Raw genomic sequence first — 15,000 nt, forward strand, 5'->3', positions numbered from 1 at the left:
ACAATTTCTTTTAATCCTCACACTAATACCATTCTTTCCTGTCTTCACAGATGACGAATTGTGTGGGTAGTAGTGGTGTTAGTTAAGGTTTCCTTGGTTGCAGGCAACAAAACTATATCTAAAATGAGTTTAAGCAAAAATGGATACTTACTAGCTCCTATAACTGGGGAAGATGCTAAATTGGGCTAGATGGGCGTACTTTCAGGTACAGCTGGATTCAGGGGCTCAAGCAGGGTGCTTAGTGTTCCTGCTCTTTCTTTTGTGTGTTTGTCTCCCTTTGTCTCTTTATTTCATTCCAAGACAGATCTATGAGGAAAGACATCCCAGAGGCCTATGGATCCATTGACAGAGATGAATAAGGAAGAATGACTCTTTGCTTCCCTGTATGAATGTGTACATTTGGCCATGTAGGGCTCTGTGACTGGCTTAGTCTGAGTCATGTGTGAACTCTGCAGAAACCATCATCTCAGTTAGGATTATATTCTCTGTGAGTAATAAAGATTTAAAATAACAGTGACTTAAAGTAGAGGTTTACTTCTGTAGTGCAAATATCTGCAGCTAAGCAGCCTAAGTCTTTTAAGACATCATATCTCCATGTGGTTCTTAGGAGTTCAAAGAAAAAAAATTATATATATATAATATGCTTTTCCCAGAGTCACCTCATGGCCCCTGATGACAGCTCCTCCCACTCTGGCCATCACATACCTCTACCAGTCATTAGGACAGAGGAAGGGACTAAGGTGGTGTACCCTGAGATTCTTGTAAGAAAGGTCTCTGGAAGTTGATATGCAGCATTTCTGTTTCCATTCCATTGGCCAAACTTGGTCACATGGCCCCACCTATTTGCAAAGGAAGTAGGAGAATGCATGCTATATTCTGGGGAGACATTTGACCAACTCAACTTGGGGATTCTACTCCTAAAAAATAAAAGGGATATGTCTGCTGTCCGCCATCTTTGCCTGGGGCTTTCTCTCTCCCCTGCCTTCCACTGTGTCCACAGACCCTTCTTGTGATCCTTCTTTTAGACTCTCCTTTTATTCTCTTGACTAGATAAAAATCTTAAAATGTTACTGCTGATTTCCATGGGGCTGGTGAGCCACAAATGGGTCAAATTGTCCTAGATTTGTCTAGACCCTGAGGGAAGCCACAACCCAGATGAGGCCATGTCTCTCCCTCCCTCTCTCTCTCTCACCCTGGTGGACTGCTCTACCCATGTCAAATTTTTTCTGTCATTTTGTTTCACGTCAATGCTCATCAGAGGTCACCAGCATCTGGCCCCGCTGTCTCCCATCCCACACCTACTAGGGTTGTGTTTAACTTGCTAAGTAGTACTCATAGCCGTAGATAAATACGATACATCTATTTGAAGATTCATGTTGCTTAGAGATTTGGGGAGCATATATTGTGAATGTATTAAAACTAACACAGTTAGTTTTTTTTGCAGAAGTTGTTTTGCAGTGTTCATAAACACATAGAAGTGTGAATAGGTGACTACATGGAAATTAAATGGTATCTGGAATAAATAAAAACAAGCAAAAAAAAGATCTTTACTGATTTCTTGATGTAAATTATCCTACATTTCATAGCACTCCTCCAAACCACAGATTTTATTAGGCTTTTCTGCAGCCAAGCAAAAATAATAGATTCTGCTATGATCACAGTGGTTCTGTGACCTGTATGAGGCGCTGTTCTCTCTAGGATCTCTTCTATTTACTCAAGTATGAAAACTGGACATAGGGTGCCTGAGACTCTGTCAAGCCATAAGATGGATGGTATAATTCACCAGAAGGGAGGGGCTCAAGAACAAAGGTGCAGATGGTAATTTGCTTGTTGATGAGTCAAGGTGGACATTACCCTGTGTACAGTGCGACTGTGATCCACACCCTGGAGCTGGTTAAAGAGAACTCAGTGGACTCTGACGAGGAACATGCACTCCAACGCTTAGTTAGCATTTGAAGAATCCTAATCAAAAGTCAGAAACATCTGTGGCAAAACTCCAAATCTTGTTCTGTCATATCATACCAGAAGGTTCATTATTAGTATAAAAGGGTGCTAGCAATAATCTTTGCATGGATGAAATAGAATTACCAAAATAAATATGAGTACAAAACTCTAACAGGCATTGTGAACTTGCTTTTGGGGTAAAACCTTAAGCTAGAATCTGTCTGGCCCTGGGATCTCTCCCACTTAATAGACAATTCCACTGGCTGATCCAACTAGACCAGCAGATCCCAACCAGAGATGCTTTCATTGTATTCCTCTCCAACCCTGGGAGTGGTCAGGTTGAGTGGCAGAGGTAATCACTTCTTATTTCCATTTGACAGATTGGTAAACCAAGATGGAGAAGAGCTTGAGTGATTTCTTACAAAAATGTCACAGCTTGTTAGAACACCTGGCCTCTGGACCAGAACACCTGGCCTCTGGACCCATTTCCACCTGTTTGAGCAGTGGATCTCAGAGTGTGGTGGGCAGGTCAACAGCATTAGCGGCTCCTGGAACCTGTTAGAAATACAGATTCTTAGACCCCACCTCAGACCTACCAAACTAGACACTCTGGGGTAGGGCCCTGACATCTGTAATTTACCCAACACTGCAGGGAAGATTGTTGCAACTGGAGTTTGAGAGTCACTGCCTTTGGGCTCCTTTTGTCACCCACGACATACTGTTTTCTCACCTATGCATTAAAGAGATTCTTCTAAATTTTTCATATTTGTTTCCAGTACATTTAAAACTCAACAGAATTACCTTAAAGTCCCTGCTTGGGAAGCCTGGTAACCTGAATCCTGGACCTCTCAGGCTCCTTGAAATCTTCTATTAAGCTTCTAAAGATAGTCCTTTGTTGGTTGGTGTTGAGAAACTCAGCTTTTCTTTTTACTAGATCTACCTTGGAACTTTCTTGACCCAACTAGATTTTATCTTCTCAGGAACTATGGAAAGTATATCTAAAAATTATTTAAAGTTCTCTCCTACCTAATACCTTCAGTTTGTTAATATGATGATTTTATACATGAAAAGGCATGTAAACTATACTTTTATTTTTTAAAAAGATCTAAAAAAGAACATCCTCAGCCCCCCAATTCACATACATATATACAAAGCTGGACACACAGAAAATATTAACTATATATTTATTGAATTTATTAAAACCCTTTTCTTAGAGTCAGAGAAAGGAAAAGATTGATGAGGCGCTATTCTCTCTAGGGCTTCCCACAGTGTCTGTGTGTGTGTGTGTGTGTGTGTGTGTGTGTGTGTGTGTGTGTTTTGCTGGGGTTGAAACTCAGAGCTTTATGCATGCTGGGCAAATGCTCTATCACTATGAAATCCTGCAACAAGACATAAAAATGGTAATTATGCTATCATAACGGATGAAAAATTAGTATTTTATTCTAATACACACATGTGGATTTCATCATACGCACTGATTTGAAATGAGAAAGTCAAGTCAAAGAAATGAGAGTCAACCTCGGTTATTCATTCATTTATTGGTGTATTCATTTGACACTTAGTGAGTGCCCACAATGTACCAGCCAGGCACACTTCTGGGCCCTGGAGCTAGCATGGTCAATGAGGATACCATGCCTCTGCCCCATGGGAGCTCACTCTGTATGGGAAAGATGGTCAGTTAAGCAAGTGATTTATAATTAAACATGATGAGTGTTGTCACTGGACACACTAGATACATTAGGAGCACACAGTAGGGTAACAGAACCATGTGGGGGGCAGAAAAATGACAAGGGTCACACATGAGGTTAGAGGTCTTGGTTCTCAGAGGCCCCTTCAAAGCAAGGCAGATAAAAACTGCTCCAAACCGCACTGGCGGGGAAGGATGTTCTGAGCAGAGGAAGGGGCTCCTGCAGTCTGGCTGGCATCAGCAGGTGGGTCACTGCCTTGGCCTTTGAAACATCATGATGGAGATGATGGTGATGGTCACGAAGATCACAGTAGCCATGCCACCAACTATCAGACCCAGGGCGCTGCCGTGCACCTGCATGGCCTGGCATCGCTCCCCCGTGTAGAAGAAGGCATGTCCAGAGATGCACCTGGGAGAACAGGACACAAGGGGAGTGTGGCAACTACCTGGGCCTCAGATGCCTCCTAGCATCAAGCACCACCCCAGACATGACAGCCGCAACCAGCCTAGAGCAGAACCACATGCCTGCCTCCATTCCAAGCACCGTATGCAAATCATTGAACTGAAACCCACAAGGTGGTGGGAGAGGCAGAGATTGTTATCAGGCCCCTCTCACCATCCTCATTTAACCTCAGAAATGTTTGCTAACTTGCTCAACATTGCATGGTTAGTATGCGTTTTACACAAGAAGCTTAATCCTGAGAAGTATACCCCCAGGTCCAATACTCCTGGCCACCAAGAATTCAGAAGGAAGGTCTGGCACACTCAAGAACATGATGCCTGACACTGGCTCTGACCGTGAACTACAGGGGAGATTCCCCAGATAGAGCCTGACTCACTGCACTGGTCGGAACTTCAAAACTTTCAGATGGTATCATTGTAAGGGTAGTGTCCTATGACTTTATCTCTTAAGGTTGTCCGGAAGCCCACATGAAATCATGAGGGTACTGTACCTGCCAAGGTGGTCCATACATAGTTGGCACATAATAACCGCACCCTGTTATTTTGGGTGCAGGGTGTATAAAATGTTATTTGATATAAAGATCAACTATTTCCGAAGCAAGCTATCGAGGGTAGCATTTTGTCCCTTCCATCATGGCCATTCCAGACTCTGTTTCAAACAGCATCTCTGCTGCAAAGGCTACTCAACAGAGCAGGATGAGTCAGTCAGAAGTCAAGACCCCCTTTTATTAATCCTGAAGTTATTTTACCTTTATAGGCTTCATCTCTAGCCTGACAATAGATTTAAAAATCACTAATAGCAGATTTGTTCAAGTGTTTTTCTAACCCAGTATCCTCCAAATACAGTTTAATTATATTCTCTCTGAACAGAATTAAAGCTCTTTGAAGAGCTTCATCCACAATTCAAAGATGAAGGTTTATGGGAAATACTTTGACTGATGGGAGGTTGACACATGAGTGGAGTCATGGGCCTCAGGTGCCTCCTAGCAACAAGGAACCTGGCATCCAAGGACCTATCAAGTAAAGAGGTGCAGAGTGCAGACCCGTGGCTATGAAGCCCTCGAGAAGCAAGGTGGGCATTCTGCAGTAAAAGGAAACAGAGGGCCAGGTGTGGGGGTGCACTCCTGTAATCCCAGAGGCTTGGGAGGCAGAGGTAGAAGGATCGTGAGTTCAAAAGCCAGCCTCAGCAACTTATTGAGGCCCTAAACAACTCAGTGAGACTCTACCTCTAAATTATTATTTTTTATATAAAGGGACTGGGGATGTGACTCAGTGGTTAAGCACTACTGGATTCATTCCTTGGTAACTCCCCTCCCCCCCAAAAAAAATACAGGAAACAGAGGGCTCCTTGGAAAAGTGATAGATTCTGCAGCTGGTGCAGGGAGAATAAAGGATGGAACTGGAGCATCCTCTGGTACCAGAAAATAACACTGTGTTCGTGAAATTATGGGTGATGCTGAAAGAACACAGGAGCCATCCTGGAAGAGCTCCCAGAGAGCAAAGCTGGAACCATATGAGCAACAAAATAAACAATGGAATTACTGAAATGTCACCCATGGAGTAAAATATTTATGATTCCTTAGTGTCACAAACAAGTGACTGCACTAATAAATGAATGGGGGAGAGGATGGTGATTCATGATAGAAAAATCCCAACTAGTGACTGTGGAGGAAGTGGACAAAACAGGAGTCATTAGGAGACCACAGTGGTGACAGCCATGGGCAGGATCCCCCAAGGGGTGCTGAAATTTGTGGGCAAGGATCTGAGGAAAAGCAGGGTGTCTGCATGATCTCAGAGCATCTCTCCCAACATGCATACTCGTGGCAGAGAGAAGATCCGCAACTGTCAAGCAGGAAAGCCAGGGGAACACCCCCGTGGCCAGGCAATGAAGGCTGACATCACCAGTGACGACAAAGGGACATATCACTTCTGTCCTCTCTTGTCCCAAACAATCTCAAGCTAATCATGGGAAACCATGGGGTAAACCCAAATTAGGGAAAAATTTACAAAATATCCCACCAGCACTCTTCAAAAGTGGCAAGGGAATGAAAGACAATTAAAGACTAAGAACTGTCCCAGACTAAGGAGACTCAGGAAACATAAAATTAAAAAAATAAAATAAAATAAAAAGAACCACATAATATGTGATTCTGAAGTGGATCCTCAAGTAGAAAAAAGGACATTGTGGAAAAACCTGGGAAATCTGAATAAAGTCCACTGCCTAGTTAATAACTTTATACCTATGTTTATTTCTTGGCTTTGTTTATCATCCAAGGTTATGTAAGATGCCAAAATTAAGGAAAGTCTTTTGAAGGACATGGGGGAACTCTGTAGTATTTTTGCAGTGTATCCATAAGTTTGAAATTGTTTCAAAATGAAAATTTTAAAAAAGAAGAAACCAAGTGGAGATAGAACTCAGAGGAAATGTAGATGTTTCAAGGCAATCTGAAATACTCCTACATCTGCTACCGCTCTGTCAAATGCAACTGAAGCTTCTGTCATTACACACGTCCTTTTATGAAATACTTCTTAGGTTTCCTACACAAATGAACATTATAAAAAGAACTATCAAATAGAGCAAATGATGCAGACAGAACTTGATGCAGGTCCCAGCTCCAGCATTTATCATCTGAGCCATTTTAGACAAATCATTTAATCTTTCTGAGCTTCAACTTCCCAATGCACTGAAGGAGGATAATAAGAGCCCTGACGTCACAGGTCACAGGTGGCAGTGAGGATCAGTTTAGATCATGCAGGTATAATGCTTGGGAGAGCCTGTGACACAGGGCAAGCAGTAAAAGCAAATCAGATATTCTCATTCCTGTTATTGAAAACATAATAATAGTACATTAGAACAGATAAACTATAGAAATAATAATAATAAATCTTCTCTATAGACAGAGAAGATTTAAGCTTGCTCTTGAGTCCACTGGAGCATGTCAGGGAGTAGAAAGTTCTTAGGCTAAAACCCCTGGGTCATTTGTGAGAACTATGGTGGAGTTAAAGATTCCAGTAACACCCTGGATATGGTCAACCATGCACCACAGGTGAGTAAAGAATGACAATTAAGACACAAGGGACTTGGGGACTCCTCTGCCCTGGTGGTGTGAATCCACCAAACCAGGGCCCACCCTTCTGGAGTCAAGGAAAACCACTCTGGTTGTCCATCTCACACAGTCATCGCCCTAACCTGCAAACTGCGAGCGACAGTGGGAGCAGGCCAGCTGACTCCACTGCCTCCTGGCCACTGAGCCTACCTGCAGCTCGCCATGCCCTTCACGTTCACACAGATTCCTTCATTTTGGCAAGGGTTTGGGTCACAAGGGTCTCTGAAGTACTGTGGCCAGTTGTGGTCCTCCAAGGGGCCTGTGTTCTCCACTGAACGCTTCTGTCGGCTGGGCTGCTCCTGGTCCCGGCTCTCAGGTAAGGTTTCCTCTAACATGGCCTTTCCTGAACCTTCTACTGAGGTCTGCTGCTCCTGGTTATGGAGGATGAGGCCTTGAGAGATGGACCTTCTCTCTTTGGTGGGAACTTCCGTATGGTTCAGGTAGGTAAGATCTCCAGGAAATAGACAGGTGAGCAAGACCCAGAATTAGTCAGTGACAAGGATTAACAATCTACTATGGAGAAAGTTCTCTGGGTCACTCCTATCCCTTGTGAACATCACCCTAGGGACACGTAAAAGTGGCTTTGAATCCAGCTGATGTCTCGTGAGGGCAACCATTTTTATTTTAAAGTGGTCTTTTCACATATTCGTTTATTAAGCTTGTAAGAAGAAGCACAAGTAAATGGAAATCAGCCAACTGTCAGATTTGATAAATTAACAAAAGATGAAATTTTGGGTTCTCCTAAGGACAGTTAAAAATGTAGTTTTTCACCACAAAGAAATGATAAATGTTTGAGCAGACAACATACTTACCCTGGTCTGCTCATGGTACAATGTATTAAAACCGTACACAGTACCCCCACAAAGATGTACAATGTTATGTGCAAATTAAAAATATATTTAAAGGTAAAATAAGTGAAGACATGTGTCCTTGACCAATTGAGTAACCTGTGGCATCTTGAAAAATATCTTTTTAAAAAATTTTGGCCTCATCCTCAAAGAAGAGCCCCCCACCTTTCCTAAAAATGCTTCAAAATCAGTGTGAAAGCAGTGGAGCACACAGAGCAAGGATGATTGACAGAAGAAGAGCAGCACAAATACCTTCAAAGTCCACAAAAATGATGAGGTCATCGTTTTTAAGGAAACTCTTCCTTGTCAGCATTTGGTAGGAGATGGCCTGAGACCAGCCAAAGTCGATGCTTCTAAAACAATCACAGTCCTTATCATAGAATCCCACCAGGGAGGGTCTGTCCCAGATTATGGAGTCATTTATTGCTGCAAAATGATAAGTAACATAATATCACATTGTCTGATGTATTTTACTTTACAATTTGTCTTTCATGAGCATATGGGACTTTATTCGTCAGGAAAAATAAAATATGTGGGAACGAATCAGGTTATTTGCTCTTTCCAGGAGAACAAAAATTCAGAATCAGGAGGTGAGGGGGGCAGAAAACCACAGCTCTGAAAGGTCAGTTGTCCACCACTAAGTGACTTCCTGAATGAAGAGAGAGATGGCTACACCTGCTTTGTTCTAAGGCTTACTACGGCCCTTCATTTGAAAAAAAAAATAGTTTTCCAATTCTTTTATTGATGTAGGTTTATTTCATGGATGTAATCACATTCAGTAATAATTTTGGAGTCAGTCTATTAGCTCAGCACAGAGCCTACAAATTCTGAGTATTTGATAAATGATTAGCAATATCTGCCTTCTCCACTAGACAGCTCAGTGAGGCAGGAGCTACATGACTCCTTGTAATCCAAGTACCTAGCACAGAGTTTGGAACACTGCAGGCCCTCAGTAGATGCCTGGTGAGTGAATTTAAGAAAGACAAGGAGGAGAATGTGACATTGAAAGTCTTAACATAATTATTCAATGTAACTATGTTGTTGATATGCCCAAGGGGGGGAAAATGTGAGAGAATGTTGTTCTTTCTTGTAGAGACAAGAATCAGGTTTGTTAGCCCTTGCAGATTGAGAGACAGTCCCTATTTATGCTCAAACCACCTACCTGAAGATGTATGGGACTCGGAGGTGGTGAACATCCGGTTTAAGGACATCCTTTTTGTGACATCCGTTTCCTGGTCGAGTATCGTCATTATGGCCTGTCTGTTAATCACTGGCCATTCCAGAATGGCATCATTCTCCCCACTGCACAGGTGGAAAGTGATTCCCAAGTAGTCAGACCTACTGGAGGTTATTCTTCCATGGGGGTATAAGGTCACCCCAAAACCGTATCCCTCTGAATTGTAGAATCGAGGGCTTTGAAGCTTGTCCCCTTTAACTGTGTTCTGAAGCACCTGGGAGATATTCCGCACTGTCCAAACCCCTGTGGGGCAGGGTGTTTCAGTCAGAGTGATGTCATCCAGGTAAATGCCCCCATTTGAGTTCTGAGGGTCACCCTTTGCGCCCTGGAAGAGATAGCGAAATTTCTTTTCCTCTTTCAGTGTCACATGGCCAATTTTCCAATTATGGTCAGAATCTCCTAAGGACAGAAAAATAAGGTTGATGACAATGGTGGATGACGTGTAGTGAGTACTCACTATGAGTCTTGCACTGTGCCAGGCATGTGACATCTCATTCAATCTTCTAACAGCAAAACCCTATAAAATGGTACTATTACGTACTCATTAGCTTTCTAGTAAGGGAAAGTAGCTTAAGAAAAGGACATCTATGATCTATTTTAAACTCATCTTTAAATCTTAAGCATGAATTTGTTTTCCACTGTTATGGTTTAGAAACATGATATCCCCCACAAGCTCATGTCTGAGACAATGCAAGAAGATTTGGAGGTGAAATGTTTGGGTAATGATAGCCTTAACCTAATCAGGGCATTAATCCCTGATGGGGATTAACTCAGTGGTAACTGTGAGTAGATGGGGTGTGGCTAGAGGAGCTGGGTCCCTGGAGGTGTGACTTTGGGGTATATATTTTGCCCTTTTTGAGAGGAGCTCTCTCACTGCTTCTGCCTTGCAGTATCCTGAGCTGCTTACCTCTGCCATGATGTTCTGCCTCACATAGAGCCCCAAGGAATGAAGTCGGCCCTCTATAGTCTGAGACCTCTGAAACCAGGAGCCCACCAAATAAACTTTTCCTCCTCTAAATTGTTCTTGTCAGATGTTTTGGTTGAAGCAATGAAAAAGCTGACTAAAACATCCACCACCATGTAATTTCACAGGTTCTGTATTTCTTCCTGGGTTTATTGTTGTAACTGAACCCCATTCCCTCATGGTAGCATTAAAATGTCCAAATGTTAGGCTGTACCATATGAAACAGACATTTCCAAAGTCAAATAATGGTAATTCCATAAGGCCCAACATTTGACTTTGTTGGCAAAATCTGGAAGACTATATATTTTTTTCTCTTCTTCATAATATCTGAGGGGGATCCAGATCATCCAGACAGTTACTTTTATCCAAATACCCACATTCTAGGGATGATTTGGTCTACTTGATTTTTTTTCCTGAACTGAACCAGAAGTGGAAATTTTTAATTACACGCTGAGCCTAAGAGGGTGAGGGGACTATTCCACAATGTGGGATCCTAGGCCAAACAGCTTAAGAACACAGAAAGGAGCCTGAGGATACCAGGAAGAGGAAACTGCCAGGTCAGAGCAACTCAGAATTTCCAAAAGTAAGCCTTGACTTTGATATTTTGCCTAGGGTAGACCTTACCACTGGGTTTACAGACAAAAAAGAAAGAAAGGAAAAGCTACATAAGTAGAAATCTTGTTGAATAAAATGAGCTCAGACAGGTGCCAAGGAATTTAATCTGAAATGACATTGAGGAAAGGGCCTTTTCGTTATCTTTGTTCCTTTTCCTGTGTCTTCTGACCAAAAATATCCTTATAGAGGTCTATTTCTTCCAAAGTTGAAGATTCCTCTTATCTCCCTTTTTCCTCATCCTAAGAACAATTACAAGAGAAAGATCTAACAATGTTCTATTTCTGGAATGGAGCCTGTGTGGTTAGATGGCATGGATATGTAGGAGAAAGGTGGACAAGGTGCACAGACCACATGGGTAACACAAATGAACCCAACTGCCATCTCCTGGGTCCAGCACTACAGCCAGGTGGAGGACATGTGGACTGGAAAGGTAATGGATGACAGAAAGCCCAGATTATGGACAGAGACACAGGATTTGTACTATTTACCCAGCAGAGTTATAGATGCTGGGAATTCTGACAAGAGAATAAAAATTCCTTTCTTGTTAATGATTAATTGCCTTGTTTTTTCATAATATATGTTGTTATAATGAGGTTGAAACATGGGACTATGGTACTGAGAAAGTCCTGAGAGGCTATGCCATCTGGGGAGGGACTGTCATTGATAAAATCATTCAAGTTTTATCTAAGCGCTTCCACAGGACTCTCCTGAATCAGGGGATAAAGATGCTAGAATTGCTCAAGAGAAATTTCATCCTTGTTAGTTCAGAATTGTCATTTATTATTAAGGGCTGCCGTGTGTGTGTGTGTGTGTGTGTGTGTGTGTGTGTGTGTGTGTGTATGCACTCACACATACTCATATTTTTATGCAAGCTTTTTGCATATAAATTTGTACATTAGCTTTATGGATTATAGAATATATGCTATATAAATAGATATAAATATAGACACATTTTGTATGTAAGCATTTTCGTTAAAAAATATATATCACAAACATGAAAAGATATTCAAAGACAATTGTAATTATCTCACATTGAAAACCCTATAAATACCAAGCAATATTCAACTAGCATTTTAGAAAAGTTTCATTGACAAGACAGTATCTGAACAGACTACTTTAAAAATCAATTTATATCATGCTTCTAGAGAACTTGTAAAGCATGGAATGGTTGCTTCATTGATTCTGTGCTTACAAGGGTCACATTTTCAGTTTTAGATGAAAGTGAGTGATATTAGTTCCCACTGATATCAATATTCTAGCTTATTTTTTATTAAATATTTAGACTTTGGTAATGTAACAAATTCTCAACTCTTAAAGGTCATCTAGTTAACATCTTTGCATGACACCTGCTATGATAAATTTCAGCCAGAAAAATGAACCCCTTAAAACCATTTTCTGTAAAATTCCTAGATGGGACACAGAAGGGCTTGATTAGAGGTGGTTTGGGCATCTATTCTTCTGAATGATCTCTAGGAGCCTTCCTTCCTTCAAGAGCAGCAGCCTTTTCTAAGGTATGCAAATAAGGTTTCCTTTCCCAGTTCATCTTAATTGAGAAATTCTTTGTTGAATGGGAAAACAAAACAGGAAAGCTTGTCTCTGTTTCTAGGTATGAACATATAACTGCCACAACAAAAGAATGTAAGTATGTGGATTTAGAAGCCTGGGTCTGGATTTATAGCCAGATGATCCTACTGCCCACCTTAGCAGTTTAAGGTTTTCATGCTGACCCTCTTACAGAAATACACAAAATAACACTTTGTGTTATTTTAGAACATGCAGATGATTATAGTAAAATTAACAGACATGGCTTATGTTCCCACCAACTTTACAAGCAGATTTCAAGTTACTTCCATATATTAAACAATGATATCGTTTGTTTTTCTGGAACAGGTGCAAAAACACTTACAGTCCATTATTGAACGACTCTCTGTCCAGCAACATCAATTCCTGCATCCCATTTACCTTCCCATCTCTACCTTCCAATCTTCCATTTTCTTTCTTGTGGTCCTGGCTTCCCCCAAAGCACTAGTGAAAACTGAAGGTACATATGCCTTTTAAATAGCATAGTTAAACAATGCTGTGGTGACCACATTCATCTAGTGAAACTTGGCAGGCAACATGGTAAGCTCTTGGGAGGAGGAAGTGGAGGAAGAGGGGGAAGGGGAGAAGGGAGGGAGAGGTTGTAAGGGTTGAGAAGGGAAGGGAAGAGGAAAGAAGAGGAGTGAAGTCCCAGGTGTTAAGCCAAGTGTTCCTTGTGGGGATGCCTCCAGGTACCTTTAAAGGTCTTCATCTTGACCAACTTGCGCACATTGCCAGTGCTGTCGTCCCTTCTGACCCAGACCACCAGTCTATCCGAAGGGCTTCCTGTCATTTTATAAAAAAACTGCAGGCACTGATGCTTCCTCTTGGGGTAAAGAATCCGAGACTCCAGCAGGGCTGCCTCTTCTGCTTGCCCTGAGCTGGTGTTGAAGTGCATGAAGAAGCCTGCACCTGTGGAGAGAGCAGCCCAGCATTCCATCTCTGCCTTCCCACACCCAGGTGCCTCACCCAGGCAAAGTGAGACAGGGAGCAAAAAGGCTAGAACTCTTCTGAGGAAAATAAAAAGAAGGTCCTTTGTCAGTATTCAGTATTCTCCGTATTCAGTAGACACAGTCACTAGCTAAAGCCACAGTTCTTGGCATAGATTTTGTGTGAGTGTGTGTGTGTGTGTGTGTGTGTGTGTGTATGTGCGTGTGTGTCAGGGATTGAACCCAGGGGTGCTTAACCACTGAGCTACATTCCCAGTCCTTTTTACTTTTTACTTTGTGACAAGGTCTTGAGAAGTTGTTGTGGGCCTCACTAAGTTGCTGCGACTGGCCTCAATCTTCCCAAGTCATTGGGATTATAGGTATGTGCCACCACAGCTAACTTTAAGACCACAGTTATGCACTGTCTCTTTCTCTTTTTTATTTTATTGGTGCATTACAGTTATTCAAAATAATGGGATTCATTGTGATATATTCATACATGCACAGAGCATAATTTGGTCTATCTCATTCCCCCTTTCCCTGCCCTTCCCACCCACACCTTCCACCCCTATTCCTCTGCTCTCCTGACTCTCTTCTATTTTTATGACAATCCTTTTCTTTCCTTTTTTTCTCTTTTGATTACCTTTGTTCCAAAGGGTGTGAAGTGTATAACTCTGACTTAAAGAAACACAAGCTTCAACCAAAGTTTGATGGGATGTGTTGTCTATAAGACCTGTTCTATTTTTCTCATTGACATCATTGTTTAAACTAGAGATTCATTCTAAGTAAAAGTGTTAGCCTCTTGGTTGTACAAGGAACTGTAGGTTTAGGATTTGAATTTTAAATATTCAAGATGAGAAGGGTTCAAATTCCCCTGCTTCTTGCTTAATAACTGGGTGTATTATCAGGTGTAGAAGCAATTTTATTGTCCAATAGAACAGTGCATCCAAGATATCATAAGGACTACATGAGGATTTCACCTGTAGTTAAATGAAAGCTTTGGAAGAACAGTGGAAAAGAAGGTGAAAAGATTCATATTAGTCCCCAAGCTGGAGTTTGCCTAACTCAGATGCCTCAAAACTCTTTCTCCTAAAAATAAACAGGTAAACAACTGTTGTTTGGAAAAAAAATAGCACAGTTTTCAAAATCCAGCACAATGAAAACTTCTTGTATATAAAGAGGTATTTTAAACTATATTTCTGCACTCAACTGCTTATCACAGGGCTCCAATCAAAACATTTCACAAGATAAAAATCAAGTGACTATATAGCATAGTCCTGGATCCTGTGGCCATGCTCCCTGCCTCATCCTGCCTCACACATACAGCATGTACTTTTTGTGTTGGCAGCAAGCATTGATGACTTAAATAAACTCTCCAAAAGGCTTAAAAATAACTTCTTCATGGGGGCTGAGGATATGAATGCATGGTGCACTGCTTGCCTAGTATGTGCAAAGCCATGAGTTCTATCCCAGGACCACAAAAAACAAAACAAAACAAAACCCCAACTTAATGACTTTAATAATACATCCAAGAAAACTGGATTTTCTGGTATGTTCTTTTCAATACTTGAACTTTGGTCTGAGACCTCTGCATCATAAAATACTGAATGCTCGAGTTAAAGAAAAGTA

General features: G+C 41.5%; 1 protein-coding gene across 1 annotated transcript in view; it reads right to left on the minus strand.

Annotated features, from left to right (window-relative positions):
* Positions 1-3,880: 3,880 nt before the first annotated feature.
* The window catches only part of Mep1a (meprin A subunit alpha), a 39,957-nt gene continuing 28,837 nt past the window's right edge, over positions 3,881-15,000 (minus strand). Inside the window, exons 10-14 of the mRNA XM_026394478.2 lie at positions 13,139-13,354; positions 9,211-9,684; positions 8,301-8,474; positions 7,351-7,651; positions 3,881-4,040 (exon numbers count right to left, since the gene is read on the minus strand). Of these exons, the coding sequence (XP_026250263.1) occupies positions 3,881-4,040; positions 7,351-7,651; positions 8,301-8,474; positions 9,211-9,684; positions 13,139-13,354 (1,325 nt within the window). The remainder of the gene's footprint in view (positions 4,041-7,350; positions 7,652-8,300; positions 8,475-9,210; positions 9,685-13,138; positions 13,355-15,000) is intronic.

This window comes from Urocitellus parryii, chromosome 8, assembly GCF_045843805.1.
Source record: "Urocitellus parryii isolate mUroPar1 chromosome 8, mUroPar1.hap1, whole genome shotgun sequence".
Classification (NCBI taxonomy): Eukaryota; Metazoa; Chordata; class Mammalia; order Rodentia; family Sciuridae; genus Urocitellus; species Urocitellus parryii.